Below are 17,011 nucleotides of genomic sequence, written 5' to 3' on the forward strand. Positions count from 1 at the left end.
TAAACCTGCCCTCTGCCTCTCTGTTTTTTCTATCTCTGTCCTTGATCTTTCCCGTCTGCCTTTAATAGGTACAAATGTTCCCTATCTTAAAAAACATTTTGACATGTTGTACTGCTCATTTAACATTCTGGTTCTCTAATCCTTTCACTATAAAATTTTAGAAATGAATGGCTATATTTGTTACTTCTTTTTTTTTTCTGTACTTCTTTTGAAACCCTGTACTGTCTTGCTTGTTTACTCTAAGCCTGTGCTGCCTATGTTGTCTTGGTTTACCCATCCATAGTAAGTAGGCTGCGTTGTTTTTCCCCAAATAAGGCCACTGGGCTAGTGGAAGAAGGTTTGTTTTGAATCAGACAAATTTGGGTTCCATTTTTGACTCATGTTGCTTAATAGCTGTTACTAACTTTGGGGAAGTTAACGTCTCTTGCCCAGTTTCCCTATCTATTAAATGTGGCTAATGCTTAATGTGAGGGGTTGTTGTGAGGATTATAAATTATGAACACTATCATTATTAATACTATTGATTTTCCACAATAGAACTTTTTTTGTGGAAGTTAGAGGTACTGGGCCTCTTTGTTCTCTTTCTGCCTCCCTAATCGTTCTTTGCTTTCTCCAAGAGCTCTTCTTTTTCCTGCTGTGTTCTACTTGGGGGTATTTCCCAGGGTACCCAGTCTTTTATCCTCTTTCATTTTTTCTACTTCTCTTATTTTTCTTTTCTTCCTCTGTGAAGGGATTTTGGCTTATAGGATTGCTCTCAAATGTGTATCTTCAGCTCTTAATATTTTTTAAAGTAAACTTTGGTGGAATTCTAATTCCATGCTTTTGGGGTCATCAGTTAGATCTTGCCTTAGATTATTGTGTTTAACACGTAACTTTTCTTAATTCTGTAAACTAGCTACGCTTTTCAGCTTTCTTATGTTCTTTCTTTTTGTTTTTTTTTTGTAAGGAAGATTAGCCCTGAGCTAACATCTGTTGCCAATTCTCCTCTTTTTGCTTAGGAAGATTGGCCCTGGGCTAACATCCATGCCCATCTTCCTCTACTTTATATGTGGGACATATATCAAAAGCATGGCTTGATGAGTGGCGTGTAGGTCCGTGGCCAGGATATGAACCCGCAAACCCCAGGCCGCCAAACCAGAATACGTGAACTTAACTACTACACCACCGGGCCGGCCTTCAGCTTTCTTATTTTCTATAGTGGTATCAGACTTCTCTTTACTCACCCAGGATAGTAATCACAGATTCATATTGGTTTTCTTATTTTTGTCTCATCATTCACCAAGTCCTGTATATTTTCCAAAATAGCATTCATAAGCCATCCCTACTCTCTATTTCCACTGTTGTCTCTCTCATCCAAGACCTTCATTATTTCATCCTTCAGTTATGCTGTATTGTTGTATGTGAAAAATTCATCCATAGGCTGCCTTGTTCTCTGAGATGGCAAAAATGGTAAGGACATGAATAAGTATGCTGAGGAGTTCATGGGTTATCTCTGCAGAGTTCAGTACTGAGGGACGTAGTGTAGAGTCAGCTGGAGGGGCCTGGCCTTAGAATTCAACCGTGTCAGCTCCTCATATGTGATATGCTTTTTTCTACTTCACACCATGAGTCTTCTGGGAATACAAGAAGGTATCCCTGAGTCAGTGGGTAGGGGGAGTGGGGCATAGAAAGAGTGCAGAGTTTACACTGCTGGACCTCCTCAGATGCCACTCTCAGTAGGGCCAGAATCTGGTCAGGCCTCTGAGGCTGTGACAAGGTGAACTGGCAGAGATTGGCAGTCATGTGTAGCTATCTACTCTAAGGAACTGAGTCTCTTCCACTTCATGGATCAGTAAGTGGTATGAAAAGGGGAAAAGTTAATGAAAGAAAGGGAAGAGCGGGGGGTATTTACAGGGCTACTACGAATGTGGAATCTAGCTGTGACCTCTCTGCATTTCATTTTATCCTGTGAACCATTTGGTGTGCTCATTTTCCTAAAATGCTTTAATTGCTATATTTCATTGCTCAGGCCACTCCCTAAGGCTCCTGTTGCTGACAGAATGTGGTCTTGTCCACTGACTGGGCTTGCTCTACTTTTTGAACCTTACATATACTACTTACTGTTCAACTCAGAACTTTTACGTTATTTGGACTGGTTGTCTTATCTGTTTCTAGAATTTACCCCACAACCCCTCCTGCTTCTCTCTCGTTGATAATGCTATGACATTGTACTCTTCCCTCCATCCTCTCCTTTCCAAGTCCTAACCATTCTGCAGGGACTGATGCATTTTGCATAACTTCATCAAGACGAAGTTTCATCCTTTGTGTGTGTGTGTCTTTCTGTCTGTGTCTGTGTTTCCCTTCTTTTTCCTTTCTCTTTACTCCTTAGTGCCTTCAATCCTCCCTATCCATTATTATTGTAATATTGGATTGTATCTGATCATATGTTGCTATTTGATGTTGTTCTTATCTTGTCTTTTAGATTGTAAGCTCCTGGAGAGCAGGAATAGTGTCTTCATCTTGTAGTCTTCATGATGTCAGTTATTTCTTAGATGCTCAGTAAATCGCTGTGGAATGAATGACTTTGAAGCTTATGACTTAAACAAAAATTATGTCTGTAAACTGAGTGGACTTAGGAGTGCAGTAAGCAGTGGTCTTAGCATTTACACCTCTTGGTAGGTGAGATGAAAAGAACTAACAAGGAGGTATGCCATTTGTTCAGAGGGTTCCACTTGAGGTGTAATTTAGGAGCCACTGTCATAGAGCAGATTCTGTACATTTATCATGTAATTATCAGGCGGTCAGTGAAGGCTTAGTGTCAGGGCACGGAACTGAGCTCTGGGTGCCACTTAAGGTGAAAAGCAGTTAGGGAGAGAAAAATAAATGAAATGAAGGAGAGGGGAGGTGGGGAAAACCACCACTTGTCTCAAGTGATTTATTCCAGTGTTTTATAGAGAAATTCTTACGTCTAATGTGTGGGCTAGTTTGCTCTGCTTTTGTTTGTTTTTCTTTCTGCTTTCCTGCTTTTCTCCTCCAAACTTATTTTACTGTCTGGAAACTTCCTAGAGTAGGAGCTACATCTCTTCACCCAACATGGCTGTATAAAAATTTTGAACACACAGTTAATTATTTTTTAATATTTTTTAAACTTATTATTTTTCTTGTTTGGTCTTTCAGCTTTTCACTAGTTCTGTGCAGATGAATCCCACAGATTACATCAATAATACAAAAGTAAGTTTTAATTCATGTTGCTCAGGACCCATAGCTGTAAGAATCTGAAAAAAGCCCTAGTAAGTAGAAAGCAATATCACTCCCAGTTAGAAAAAGCATTTTATATTCTTAGTATGTGTGATCAACATAGTACAATTCTAGATGAAAAATTAGCTTTTGGTTATGGGGTAAATCATTGCCCAATTCTACTGGCACCTGTGCAGTTAACTACCATTATCAAATCAGCCCTCAAAGTGCTGGGAGATAACCTGACTAAACTTGGCACGTTCAGGTATATCAGTGGAATGAATTATTAAATTATGATTTCTTCATGTTTTCTGTGCTTCATTTTACATTCTTATTTCTTCTATAAACAACTTCTCGGGGCTGGCCTGGTGGCGTCGCAGTTAAGCGCATGCACTCCGCTTCGGTGGCTCGGGGTTGCAGGTTTGGATCCCAGGCACATACCCGATGCACCGCTTGTCAAGCCATGCTGTGGCAGCATCCCATATAAAATAGAGGAAGATGGGCACAGATGTTAGCCCAGGGCCAATCTTCCTCAGCAAAAAGGAAGATGGGCATCAGATGTTTAGCTCAGGGTTAATCTTCCTTACAAAAAAAGAAAGAAAGAAAAAAACAATTCCCAGCATTTTTTATTGAAAATTTGCTGGTACCCTTATTCTTAAATAAGTTCCTTCCTTTTATTAGCATACAGTAAAAGCTTAGGGATTTGTACTAATTGTAGGTAAGGCAAATTGAAACAATGAAGTATGGATTTTGGACTTGTCTTTAAGTAATGGTTTTTGTTATTTTCTTAAACATATAGGGAAGTCCAGTTGAGATTAGCAAGTGTTGACAAATTCTTTAGAACTAGTTGTTAATGAGTAATAAGGACAATTTGAAGTTGTTAGAGCAGATGTTTAGAAATCATTCTGTTACTTTGTACAGCTTATTGTCTTGAATGGGTATATACTCCTGTTTATCTTATATTTAAATCAAATTGTTTAGTAATCCCTGTTTTTCATCGAATACAAAGGTAAATCAAGTCCTCTGAAATTTGTATAAATTCTAGATTAGTGGAATCAAAATTTTATTTTGATTGTTCTTCGTAGTCTAAAAATGAACACATATCAAGTAAATATGAGTGATTAGAGTGAGGAGGTGGAATTTTTCTGACTATTGTCATGTGTGAGGATAGCCTGATGATATTTTCTACATTTTCCAAGTTACAGCCTGGGTAACTTAGAGTTGAAGGAATTTGTGAATTTTTGAACCAGCAAGTTGATTATACATTCAGTATTTGGATGATTTATAGCAGTTTTGGCATATTGTAAAGGCGACTTAGTAAATATTTTTGGTTTTGCAGGCCATATGTTCTCTGTCACAACTACACAGCTCTGCAGTTGTAGTGCAAAAGCAGCCATAGACATTACAGGAAAGAGTGAGTGTAGCTGTGCTCTAATAAAACTTGATTCATAAAAACAAGCAGCATGCTGAATTAGGCATGTGGATCGTAGTTTGCCTAGATTTATATGATAAGATTCTATGGACCACCTCAACACTGTATTTCAGTAAATATGATATTACTGAATGTTAGACCTTAAGTTGAATGAACCTATATCATGCATTCATGTAGTGAATGTGCTGTACTGTTTGTTTATTGCTAGACATTTAGTCATTCTTGATTCTTGGATCATCCTCCTTATTCCAAAAGCTAATAGCTTAAATACAGTTTTCAGAAATAGTAGTTAAATAGCAAATTGCATATTGCTCTACAGTATAATAGAAAAATTAGTGACTTTTCATTAGAGTTCCAGAATCTAGATTAATGTTTTCAAATAATTGGCACATCAGCTTTCATTCCCTTGCTCATGACGGGTATTATATGACATGGATTACAACACTCTTTTCTAATAGATCGGGATGTCTTATACTCCTCAGTACAGGAATCTAACTGACCACTACTCATGATTAAGAATTTGCATGGGGGTGGGGACAGCCCCGTGGCGTAGCGGTTAAGTCCGTGCGCTCCGCTGCTGGAGGCCTGGGTTCAGATCCCGGGTGCACACCGATGTACAGCTTGTCGGGCCATGCTGTGGCAGCGTCCCATATAAAGTGGAGGAAGATGGGCACAGGTGTTAGCCCAGGGCCGGTCTTCCTCGGCAAAAACAGGATTGGCAAGGATGTTAGCTCAGGGCTGATCGTCCTCACACACACACACAAAAAAGAATTTGCATGGGAGATGAAACCCATTTGTCATCCTGGTTCTTATGTTTTAGAATAACAACAATAGCATTCGAAAATACCTATTTTAGGAAGTATAAAAATGGTGATGATATTATTGCATTAATGTTTATTGTGAATGCTAAATGAGAAATTTTTTATGTAAATTTTTGGAAAGGTTTAAGTAGTTTTTATTATATTTGGGGCTGTTCTTTGAATCCTGGAAACTTGTACTGCTTGATTTTAAGATGAATATCAGGGGAATTATAGGAGTTAGTATGCTTGTTACACCACATATATACTTAATCAGCATGCAGATATCTGCGACTTACAGCTACTCAGGAAAAATTGTGAACCTCCTCACCTTAGTTTGAACATCGTTGAAAAGAACACTGAAGAACTTAACAGCATTAATGATTTAATCCCCTTACAATCAGATATAAGGAGAGAAGACAGTGGTTGAAAGAAGCAATTTAGATGACAGAAAAGAACTGAAAGAGCCACAAAAAGAAAATGAAGAAACACCACTTCCACTTTGAGGCTTCCAAATAAAGAGATAACTAGGTTTAAGGATGTCACCATGTCACCCTGAGCTGCTCTAAATATGTTCACTGTGCTAAATATTCTGTTTGTGAGTGAAGAGAAATGTGTAATACATTTTTAACCAAAACTGTTTAAAATGAGTTTGTTTAAAAGAAGTCTCTCTTAATTAGCAGTTTGAAACCAGCCATCTTTGATTCATTTCCATCTTTTACCCTTGACAAATTCTGTCTATTCTACTGTTGAATTGCCACCTCTTTTTCATACTTAATTGTCATCCTAGTTCAGGTTCTTTGTTTCATCCTTGGTGACAGCAATACTTTTCTTAACCAGTCTTGTTACCTCTACTCAAATCTCTTTCTGTCTCTAATCCATCTTTCCTGATGCTCTCCCTTCCCATATATTTCAGATAATATACCAGTATTCACATGCTGTACCAGTTTATTTTTTTCTATTTGTCAGGAACATATAAAATATGAAACATATTTTTAATATTTTTTCTCTTTTAGTCTGAGAATAAAGGATTAGAAACTACCAAGAACAATGTAGTTCAGCCAGTTTCAGAAGAGGGAAGAAAATCTAAACCCAAAACAGGTCAGTATAAATGTAGTGTTAGTTTCTATAGATTTTTTAAATTAAGAGTCCTACTTAGAAACTAATGAGAGCCAAAGAAAGTCTTGCCATACTTAACAGTGAACACAGAATGTACTGATCTCAGTTCTCTGCATAATGTATCAAGGTTCCAGCATATAGAGAAAATTGAATTGCTGAGGTAATAGTTCTTAAAGTTTGTCATGTTTTTGGGGTTTTTTTTTTCCTATTTAACTTGAGGAAAACTGAAAGAACCCTCATTTCTTAATTGTTAAAGACTTCTGACTTACACATTTTTAAATTTATTGGCACAAAGTATCATATTTCTTATTTGGCTATATAGGGGATAGTGTTTGCATGCACATCTCTGTTTCCATTTTTTCCACCTTTGGCTTGAACTCTGTATAAGCTGGTGATAAAAGCATTTTTCTAATCTTTATTGTAGATAAGCAGCTTATCCAGTACACCGCCTTTCCACTTCTTGCATTCCTCGATGGGAACCCTGCTTCTACTGTTGAACAGGGAAGTACAGCATCATCAGAAGTTATGTCCTCTGTAGATAAACCCATAGAAGTTGATGAGCTTCTGGATAGCAGCCTGGACCCAGAACCAACTCAAAGTAAGCTTGTTCGCCTGGAGCCATTGACTGAAGCCGAAGCTAGTGAAGCCACACTGTTTTATTTATGTGAACTTGCTCCTGCACCTCTGGATAGTGATATGCCACTTTTAGATAGCTAAATCCCCAAGAAGTGGACTCTACATGTATATATTCATCAAAATGATGAACTATTTATTTTAAAGTATCATTTGGTACTTTTTTTGTAAATTGCTTTGTTTTGTTTAATCAGATAACTGTGGAATCAGAAGCACCTTTTGCTTTTCTCACTAACCACACACTCTTGCAAAGCTTTCAGATGTTACTCAGCTACATAGGTACACAGGATTTAATGCACATTATTGGCAAATCTCTAAGTTGGATTCAAATGGCCATTTTTCTCCAATTGTAGTAAATTGGATTTCTTTTTTACATATGCCCATTAACCCCAGTTACACTTTTGTTTGTTTGTTTTACTTGTTTGATGCTGTCTGTTTGCATTGAGTGTAAGTCACTAGAACTAATGGTAGACCTCCTAAAACTTTCTCTGTTCCGGTTACTTTTATTAAATATTTTTCACTTGGCTTATTTTTAAAACTGAGAACATAAAGTGCCTGTATCTTGTAAAACTTCATTTGTCCCTCTTGGTTCAGAGAAGTTCATTCATGTTCAACAGGAAAGGCAAAGTTTACTTGAGTGCTTACTGTCTGATGTGGCTCCAGCTCCACATACACAGAAAGAAGGGGGTAGGATATCGTCAACTCCATCCCCCTCGTTGGACTAGTTTTAAGTAAAAGTTTTCTGGTTTGTGTTTTTTGAACCATACTGTTTAGTAAAATAAATATAATGAATGTTGCATACTAGTGTCTGTTATGTGTTTTCTTTGGAGGTGACAGTCCTGTGTAACAATTTTTCCTTTTCATGGAAAGTAGATAGACTTAAACTGTAAACTGTGTCTGTTGTCCATTATCCTTAATATGAGTCACACCAAGATCTTTGTGCATCACCTCAAAAGATAGACTGTGTATTGCAACAGGGAAGAAATATAATTTATCTGAATTTAATGTGTTTTAAAGTTCTTCTTTGTTTAAAAGTTATACTAGCTTGCTTTCTATGTTTCTAATAAAGAACTGAGAGAAGTATGCCTCTCATTGTCCCAGTTGAGGTAAGAACATTATCACTGCATGCCACTGAGGGTCTGCAGTTTTTGCCCTGAGAGAAGATAAGAGAAACAGTCAAATCACTTCCTCCCTTTGAAACATTTGCTCAGGAGGGTTATAGAAACTTCATGCAAGGCCAGGGCACCTTTTTATCAACTCGAAGGCAGAAGGCTGGAAGCAATGCAGTTAATATCTGAATATTTTATAGTGCTGTTTGATGAGGAATTACAAAGATGGCCTTCCTGTTGGCCATACTCTGTCTCTTGACATCTTGCAATTTCTCTTACTATGATGTAAAAATTAAAGGAAAGCCTGGCACAGAGGGATAGGAAACCCCTCCTTAGCAGATCCTAAAATACTTGGCTCTGACAATGGTATCTGGGTGAAATAATTCAAGACCCCAACATAGTTTTCTGCATAGACTGTAGAGGTCACGTTCTTAGAGGTCGTTAACATGAGATAAAGAGTTTAGAGACTGAGAGGAGAAAGAACTTTAGAGACTTTCTTTTTCCCTTCCCTTCCTCACAGTGGGATATGATCAAGTTTCTTCTTGGGGACATTTTGGAGCTCTAGAAGTATTCTGAAAATAATTTTGAAAAACTTTATACTTCCTAGTACTTTTTAAGTTGACATTTAAAGTTTTTCATCTTAAATTTAAATGGTTAGAAGGAATTTAGGATATTGCTAATACTCCTGTTTTAAAAATACAGTTGTTAACACGCTTCTTTTAGATGTATCTAAAAGAATCTAAATACTATAGTGATTTGATACCCATCATCATCCATTCCACTTCCCCCAAAGAATTTTATCCTATTTTTATTATGCGTGAAAGTCAAACATTGAGGATACTGTCATACTTCTCTGCAAGCAAATAAATTGTTTCCTGTAACCTTAAGATTCTAAGCATAAAAGCTTGACAATTATAAATACACAGTTGATCAGAACAGCATAAATATATGTGGCAGAGACTGTTAACTGATTGCCAAACCATTTCCTCTTCCTTCAATGCAGTTAGATTGTTTCCATCTTTGTATACAGGGAGCTATGTAACTGAATTCTAATAAACCAGAAGTGAGGTACAGAATTTCCAGGTCTGCCTGTGAAAACCTCCCCCTTTGCAATCCTCCTGGCTTAGAGGAGAACCACCCATCAATCCTGGACACTCATTGTAGACTTCAGGTGAGGGGGAAAACAAACTTTTATTATGTTCTGCCTCTGATTTTGTGGGTTGATAGGTTAGTTTTTAGTGTTCACTCATAGAATATAGTTCAAGTTTTGATGAACTATTATTTAAGAAGTAAAATTATATCATAAATACATAGTGGGATGAACAGGTCTCGGGTTTTTTTTCCTCCAATTATTTTTGTATCGGGGTAAATATTATCAATTTAAGAGTTAGCATCAATTTTAGTCCTTTTTGTTTTTATTGTTGTGAAGTCCTAAGAAACTTTGTAATAAAAAAAAGTGTATGAGAATGGAAGAAATTTTCTTATAGCAATGTCACTCAATTCTTTGAACGCCTTCAGAATTACATACTGGAATTCACTATTATTTTTTTTTTATCATCAGCTGGTGACTTAATTAGATCATCTTTCAATTTCATTGGAGGTAAAAAAGAAATCACCTGAACTGCAAAAGGATATATATATTTTTTAACCCAGTGTCATTCTCTCTCATCATTATTTAAAATTGTCTCTTTACTGGGTGTTTAGAGATTTTTATCCAAAGGGCCTTGGTAAGATTCAGAATGGATAAGAGGTATATCTTTGTCAAATGTGAAAAAAATGAGGGATGATGCCTTGTCCTCAAGCATCTTTTCAGGCAGATCAACTTGAGGAGAGTACACCTGGAAATTGAAGATCTGGAAACTGATTCCTTTAAAAATAATCTAGCTTGTGTTTACCAGAGGAAGTCTGTATACTGTCTGGAAAACAAGTGCCACAGCATGAAGACAGTTTAGAGTACTCCCCATCTTCATCCCACCTCCAACTTTCTTTTGCCTCAGGGAGATACATATAGGGCCACAGGAGATAGCTTGTGACTTAGAGCTAAATGTTCCTTGAGGGTGTGTCACTGTGTTTCATAGGGATGGTATACTCAGGAGTTTAGAGGCTAAAGTGTGAGGACAGTTTCCTGCAGACTGGGAGAATGACCAAATGACACTCATGATGAACATATATCGAATGCTACATTTAAGAATTAGAGCCTAGACCTTTGTTTCAAGCACATATGAAATATTTTTTGAGAACTGGTTGCACGTTAGGCCATAAAGCAAATCAACAAATTTCAAGGAATTGGTATCAAACAGACTAACTACAATACAAATAAGCTAGACCTTGACAGTTTTGAGGAGTACTGGCCTGGTATTTTGTAGTGTCCCTCAATTTGGGGTTACCTGATGTTTGTCCCATGATTAGAGTGAGGTTATGGGTTTTGAGGAAGGAAGACCACAGAAGTAAAATGCCATTTTCAACATACATCAAAGGTACCTGCTATCAACCTGACTTTTCACTGTTGACGTTAACTTGGACTTAGTAGATTGGACTGTCAAAAGAACGTTTCTGTGAGCCCAAATTTTCTACAATACCTCCCAGGCTGTCTCAAGAACAACCCAAGCAGCCCATGGCATCACCACCTACGTGCATCAGGATTCTGTATCCCTGTCTGCTGGCCCACACTGCAGATTTTGGACTCGTCAGCCTCCATAACTGGTGAGCCGATATAAATGTCTTTCTCTATATATAAATATCCTATTGGTTCTGTTTCTTTGGGGAACCCTAATACACACACTAAAAAAGGGACAAAAGTCCTCTTTATCCTATATCTTAGGGCACAGAAAATCAGGGTGGAGGAATGGAACATCTTTTGCCCAGTAAATGGGGATGCTTTCAGAGCTGTCCCAGGGCAGTATTAAAAAGGGTATGAAACTGGCCAAATAGTGACACGTTGAACACAGAAGATCAACAAGACAGAGAATTAATTGAAACACGTAAATTCTTAAAAACTGATAAATTGAAGCTAATCAAAATTAAACACTTTTGCTCTGCAAAAGACCCTTATGTTAAGAGGATGGAAAGACAAAGCTACAGACTGGGAGAAAACATTTGCAAACCCCATGTCCCAAAAGGACAAGTATCTAGGATATCTGAAGAACTCTCAAAACTCAACAGTAATAATAATCATTTAGAAAATGGCCAAATATGAACAGACATTCCACTGGAGGACATACGGATGGCAAATAAACACATGAAAAGGTATTCAGCATCATCAGCCATTTGGGAAAGGCAAATTAAAGCCACAATGAGCTATAACAACATGCCTATCAGGATGACTAAAATAAAAAATAGTGACACCAAATGCTGGCGAGGATGCAAAGAAACTGAATTGCTTATACATCGATGGTGTGAATGTGAAATGGTACAGTCAGTTTGGAAAACAGTTTGGCAATTTTATTGTAAAACTAAACATTCAACCTGTCCACAAGGATCCCTCTCTTCATCCCTAACTGGGCAACCACTAATCCATTCTCCATTAATTTTATCATTGCCAGCACGTTATATAAAGGGAATGATACTCTATGTGACCTTTTGGAATAGGCTTTTTTTAACTTAGCATACTTCCCTGGAGATCCATTCAACTTGTGTGTACCAAGAGTTCACTCCTTTTTATTGTTAAGTAGTAGTCTATGATATGGAGATAACACTGTGTTTAAACATTCACCCACTGAAGGACATCTGGATTGTTTCCAGTTTGGGCTATTACAAATAAAGCTGCTATGAACATTCATATACAGGTTTCTGTGTGAACATAAGATTTATTTCTCTGGTAAATGCCCAGGAGTTTTATAGACATTGCCTTGCCTATAATATTGGAGAAACTAAGACCATTTCAAGTGAATTATTGAAAAAAATATATTGAAATTTACTAACTCAAATGGGATAGAGCATTTTGTTACTAAAAAAAAAAAAAAAAAAAGGAATTGTAAGGGACTTTCTTGAATACGATCTTAAGTGTCAGAGAAGGAAGCATCAACTGGCAACTTAAAAAATGCCTGGAGGACACATCAGGTGTAGAATATCCATCAAATAAAAAACATTCTCCAAACTAAACTGGTCCACCTACTGAAGATTCTTTGGGAGAACACCACTTGAATTACCTTTGAGGTCCAACTTCAGGGGATACCTACATAGGTCCAAAAGGGTAAATTATCACCTTCAAACGATTCAAATTTTCAGGACACAAAATGGCCAGTTTAACCCTCTAGTGCCAGATTCTTTTTATACACAGGAGGAAAATACAGCTGAGTATTACAGCCACCTAAATTTGAGTTGCTAAGGAATTAATACACCACACATTTTCTCTGAATTCATTTATTTAGAGATAGAACACAGCCATTCAAAATCATGAAACACAGTGTCAACACAGAATAAAGGTGGGGAATTGAGTTGTTATATTTCATTTATATTAATAAATATCTTAAAAGAAGCAAATGTAGAATTTACAATTTATTAAGACACCAATGACACAAGTAACTAAGAGTTTCTATCTAAGGTAACTATCATACAGCTTGATTTTCAGGTTGAAAGATTATAATAACCTATATTTCAATTATATGGCAGCAAATACAAAAGCATTTTAAACATCTTTTGAACTGTATAGCATACTGTAAGCAGGATCATTCTCCTGGCCTCAGTTTATGGGTGGAGGCATCCTGGACACCAGCAATCCACACCACATAAATTGTCCACCATTAATAAGGTGTAAACTCTATTATACATGTCTTCTTCTGAACAGAAATTACTTTTGAATACCAGAAAGAATGCCAGCTATTTTTGGCAGACTTGGGATTTCCCAGCTTGGCCACTAATTAGCTATCTAAACTCTTTAAGTCTGTGTTTCTGTTTCTTCATTATTCAAATGAGAGGACTGGACTAGATTTTGTCTAAGTATCTACTGAAGCCTAATATTTTGCAGTTTCTTCCTGTCCTGAATGAAAAGTTTATCACCTTTGATTTTCAAAACGAACGTTCAAAGTGATTTTCAACAACTTCCTTCTAACCCATGATTATCCTTTTCAAAACTTTTGTCTAAATCCTTCAGAGTTCCTAACATCTCCATTGAACCCATACTTTTGCATGTGTTTATAAAGACCAAAACAAAGTTCACTATGTTGGTAAGGAAGGCCACCCCTATCCAGGGAAGATTACAGCCTAACTGGGTATTCCATTTAGTACCCACCATCACCAATCTGACTTTCTTTGAAGGCTCTGTGTCTCAATCTCCATCATAACCTACATTGTTGTCCAACAACCACTCCCTACCTGTAATAAGTTCCTTATCTTCCTATCAAGGGAAAAACCTAAAAAGATTTTTCAGACAACTGGCATTTAAGTGGCTTGTTTATACAACTTTAGCCACATTCTTTGCAATCTCCTGTAGGACAAGGCATCACATATTTCAAAAGGCAGCCATACATTTCCATTTGAAAAAGCTTAAGTTCTAACATACTTTAAAAATCAAACTGTCAAGCAGTTTGGTTTTCACTTTTATTTTCACAGGTACAGAGCAAAAGATAAACCTAACAATGTCCACTTTTCCTAACTCACCACCATACTCATAAAACTGTCCCTTTGTAACTCATTCTAAAACACGTATCAATGCGCTTGGCAAGAATATAATGAATACAGTGGCAAGCGGTAAATCTAATTCATGCCAGAACACTGGAGAAGTTACATGGGAAGCCACACATACACAACTTTACAAAAGTTGGGAATACTGTTAATTTCAAATAAGCAATGATCAAAATGGGACTTTCATGCCGGAAGTCCTGTTCAATCAAAATCACGATTTGTAAGAACAAGTGGTGCCACCAGTGTCCAAACATATAGCACGATGCCAATCCAACTAGAAGAGATTTTCACCCAGACAGCTGTCCACTGACTTTTCATCTCACGAGAAGGCTCATACCTAAAATTTAGGGAAAACAAAAAGGGGAGCAGTTTATCAGCTATCAAGCTACCACAACACTTTATTACTTCAGAAGTGTTCTTTGTATACAATTTGTGATAACAGATATAGTTGCTGGACTAAGCTGTTGCCCTGCTTTCCATACTGCTTTACTAGCTAATGTGATGGTAAAAGTCAATAATTTTCTTTAATGGAGTAAAGGACATAGGCCTCCAAAGTAGCTCTTTTTACAGAATACTCAGAGGCTCTATGTATTTCTGGCTTAAGTAGTTATGAGGTAGTAGAGAAATGGAGTATGACCTCTGGATAAGATGTTATTATAACAAAAGATTTATCAATCCTATCCTGTATAAAGAATATAATCTGTTCAAAGTGTATTTGGGAGCCCCTCCCCCACTCTTCACCTTCTCAGATTTAAGAGACTAGGAAGGAAATACAACCAAAATTTAGCTGATTTTTGTGTTAATGAAACATACTAAAAATATTTTTGATCTGAAGTCTTAACGTACTATTACTTAATAGCTAGAGCTGTGAACTGAGAACTATTTGGATTCTTACAGCTTAATATGCTGCAGTATAGGAATTTTTAAAAATACATATTTTTCAATAATAAATGCCAGTAAAGGCTGCCCTCAAAGAAATGAGCTAAAGAATAATCTTTTTTCTCCATCTTTTGCTGGTATTCAAAGTCTTCTTACAAGTTGTTAAGGGTATTATGCATTAAAAACTATTAAAAACAGAACTGCCCAAACCATATAGTTTACCTTGAATCTTAAATTGAACTTTCCATTAATCATTTGGACAAAATTAGAATTTTTAAAAACAAAATAATATAAATTACTACCTTCCTCTTACCAGGAAAAGATTTATGGGTTAGTTTTGAAGTGATAAAAGAGCAGAAATTACAGTTTTGAAGAGTTCCAAGGATCTATCTATGTTAATATATGCACATTTCAATTTTGAAAACTTCAGAGCCTTTAACAACCGAGTTTGAACAGAAGAGTCTTTTACTGTACTATGTCAGGAACTGGTTACAGTATTAAAAAAATAAAAATAAACATGGTGTTAGATCAACTATCAACATGTATTTCTGTAAGAAATGTGTTAGTTTTATGAAACTTTCTATTTTAATCTCTTCAAGATTTAGAAATATTTCAATGTTTGTTATTGCTAAAGCAGGGAACTAAAGTCTACATTTCTCACCCTGATCTCACTACTCATTAGCTGTAAATTTTGAAATATCTTCGAGGATAAAAAGTACTTCATACCACATGTTTTGCAATGGAATCATGAAAAAGCCATCAGAATTTCCTCATGCAAAGTTTTCATGAAACATAAGTACCTGTACCAGTTGGTAAGGGTCATCATGATATAAAGTGAGGCCAGGAAAAGCATGAAGTGAAAGAAGGAATAACTGTAAGTAACACCATCCTTTTCATTATCTACAGCTCGGTGAACATCATCTCCATCCTCTGGTGATCCTTCACTTCTGGCTCCACCATCTTCTATTAATGTTGATTCATCACTTGTTAGAGTCAGTTTATTAACCTGACTATTGTTTGAGGTACGGATGCTGCATGAAACAGTTTAGGGAGAAGGAAAGGGTCACTTAAACAGTGATTCGTAAATGGCTAGACTTCTTATTTTTTAAAAATTGATAATTTTTCTTACCTTGAATAAAACACACACAATAAAAAGAGGATTAGTCCTACGATTCCTTGAGCATGCCACCACTGGACAGACTGCCCCTCCTTTGGGATAGTGCTTGTTGTATTGTACCCAATTATGCTTAGCAGACTTGGGTTGCAGTTTGTTTCTGTAATGTAAATTAAGGTCAAGTTAAAATGTTAGAATAGTATAAGAAGTAATTTATTTTTCAGGGCATAATTATAGTTCTTTTAACTCTTTATACCCTTGCAAATTCAAAAACTTTTTGCAGGAAAAGGGCACAAGAAAAAATACTTTAAGACAACTTGTATTTATTAATAATGAGACCTTTTAAATTTTATAGTGCTAATTTTATAGTGCGGGAGCTGAGAGAGATTACTAAGCTCTTTATTGATCAGGAAATAGACGAAATTTAGATGACCTCTCTATTAAAAAAATCTAGTAGAGTTAGGAATAAAATTCAGATGTTCTAAACCAAAATGCATTGGCTTTTCTACTATATATTGTGAAATAACAATAGTTACTTTATGATGTTTATCAATTTGTCAAAGTACATTGTTATATAAGCAAGACTGCTTATGCATAAACCAGTTATTAGAATTTTAGCAAACGCTTTGTGGAAATGACCGACTAAGTCATCATGACCTAATGCTTCTTCAGTTTAACTCTTTTCTTTTTTTTGTGAGGAAGATCAGCCCTGAGCTAACATCTGTACTAATCCTCCTCTTTTTGCTGAGGAAGACCAGATCTGAGCTAACATCTATTGCCAATCCTCTTCCTTTTATTCCCCAAAGCCCCAGTAGATAGTTGTGTGTCGTAGTTGCACATCCTGCTAGTTGCTGTATGTGGGACGCGGCCTCAGCATGGCTGGAGAAGCGGTGCGTCAGGGTGCGCCCAGGATCTGAACCTGGGCCGCCAGCGGCGGAGCACGTGCACTTAACCGCTAAGCCACGGGGGCCGGCCCCAGTTTAACTCTTGTAAGAAAGAAGTAGAGTAGGGATGGTCAAGTATTCACTGAAGAGTCCATAATACGTTTGTTCCTCCCACAAAGCCAGATGTCAATCACCATCTTATTAAT

General features: G+C 36.8%; 2 protein-coding genes across 3 annotated transcripts in view; one reads left to right on the forward strand and one right to left on the reverse strand.

The window, feature by feature from the left end:
• Positions 1-7,996, forward strand: part of HSF2 (heat shock transcription factor 2) — a 33,967-nt gene extending 25,971 nt beyond the window's left edge. The window contains exons 11-13 of one of the 2 annotated variants that reach the window (XM_004422273.3): positions 3,157-3,210; positions 6,462-6,546; positions 6,989-7,996. In XM_004422273.3, coding sequence (XP_004422330.1) covers positions 3,157-3,210; positions 6,462-6,546; positions 6,989-7,281 — 432 coding nt within the window. In that variant the 3' untranslated portion in view covers positions 7,282-7,996. The remainder of the gene's footprint in view (positions 1-3,156; positions 3,211-6,461; positions 6,547-6,988) is intronic. The other variant, XM_004422274.3, reaches the window with a different exon arrangement.
• A 4,794-nt stretch (positions 7,997-12,790) lies between these two features.
• The window catches only part of SERINC1 (serine incorporator 1), a 35,913-nt gene continuing 31,692 nt past the window's right edge, over positions 12,791-17,011 (reverse strand). Inside the window, exons 8-10 of the mRNA XM_004422275.3 lie at positions 15,937-16,081; positions 15,608-15,838; positions 12,791-14,265 (exon numbers count right to left, since the gene is read on the reverse strand). Of these exons, the coding sequence (XP_004422332.1) occupies positions 14,130-14,265; positions 15,608-15,838; positions 15,937-16,081 (512 nt within the window). The 3' untranslated portion in view covers positions 12,791-14,129. The remainder of the gene's footprint in view (positions 14,266-15,607; positions 15,839-15,936; positions 16,082-17,011) is intronic.

This window comes from Ceratotherium simum, chromosome 19, assembly GCF_057802395.1.
Source record: "Ceratotherium simum simum isolate JZ-2026a chromosome 19, ASM5780239v1, whole genome shotgun sequence".
Taxonomy (NCBI): domain Eukaryota; kingdom Metazoa; phylum Chordata; class Mammalia; order Perissodactyla; family Rhinocerotidae; genus Ceratotherium; species Ceratotherium simum.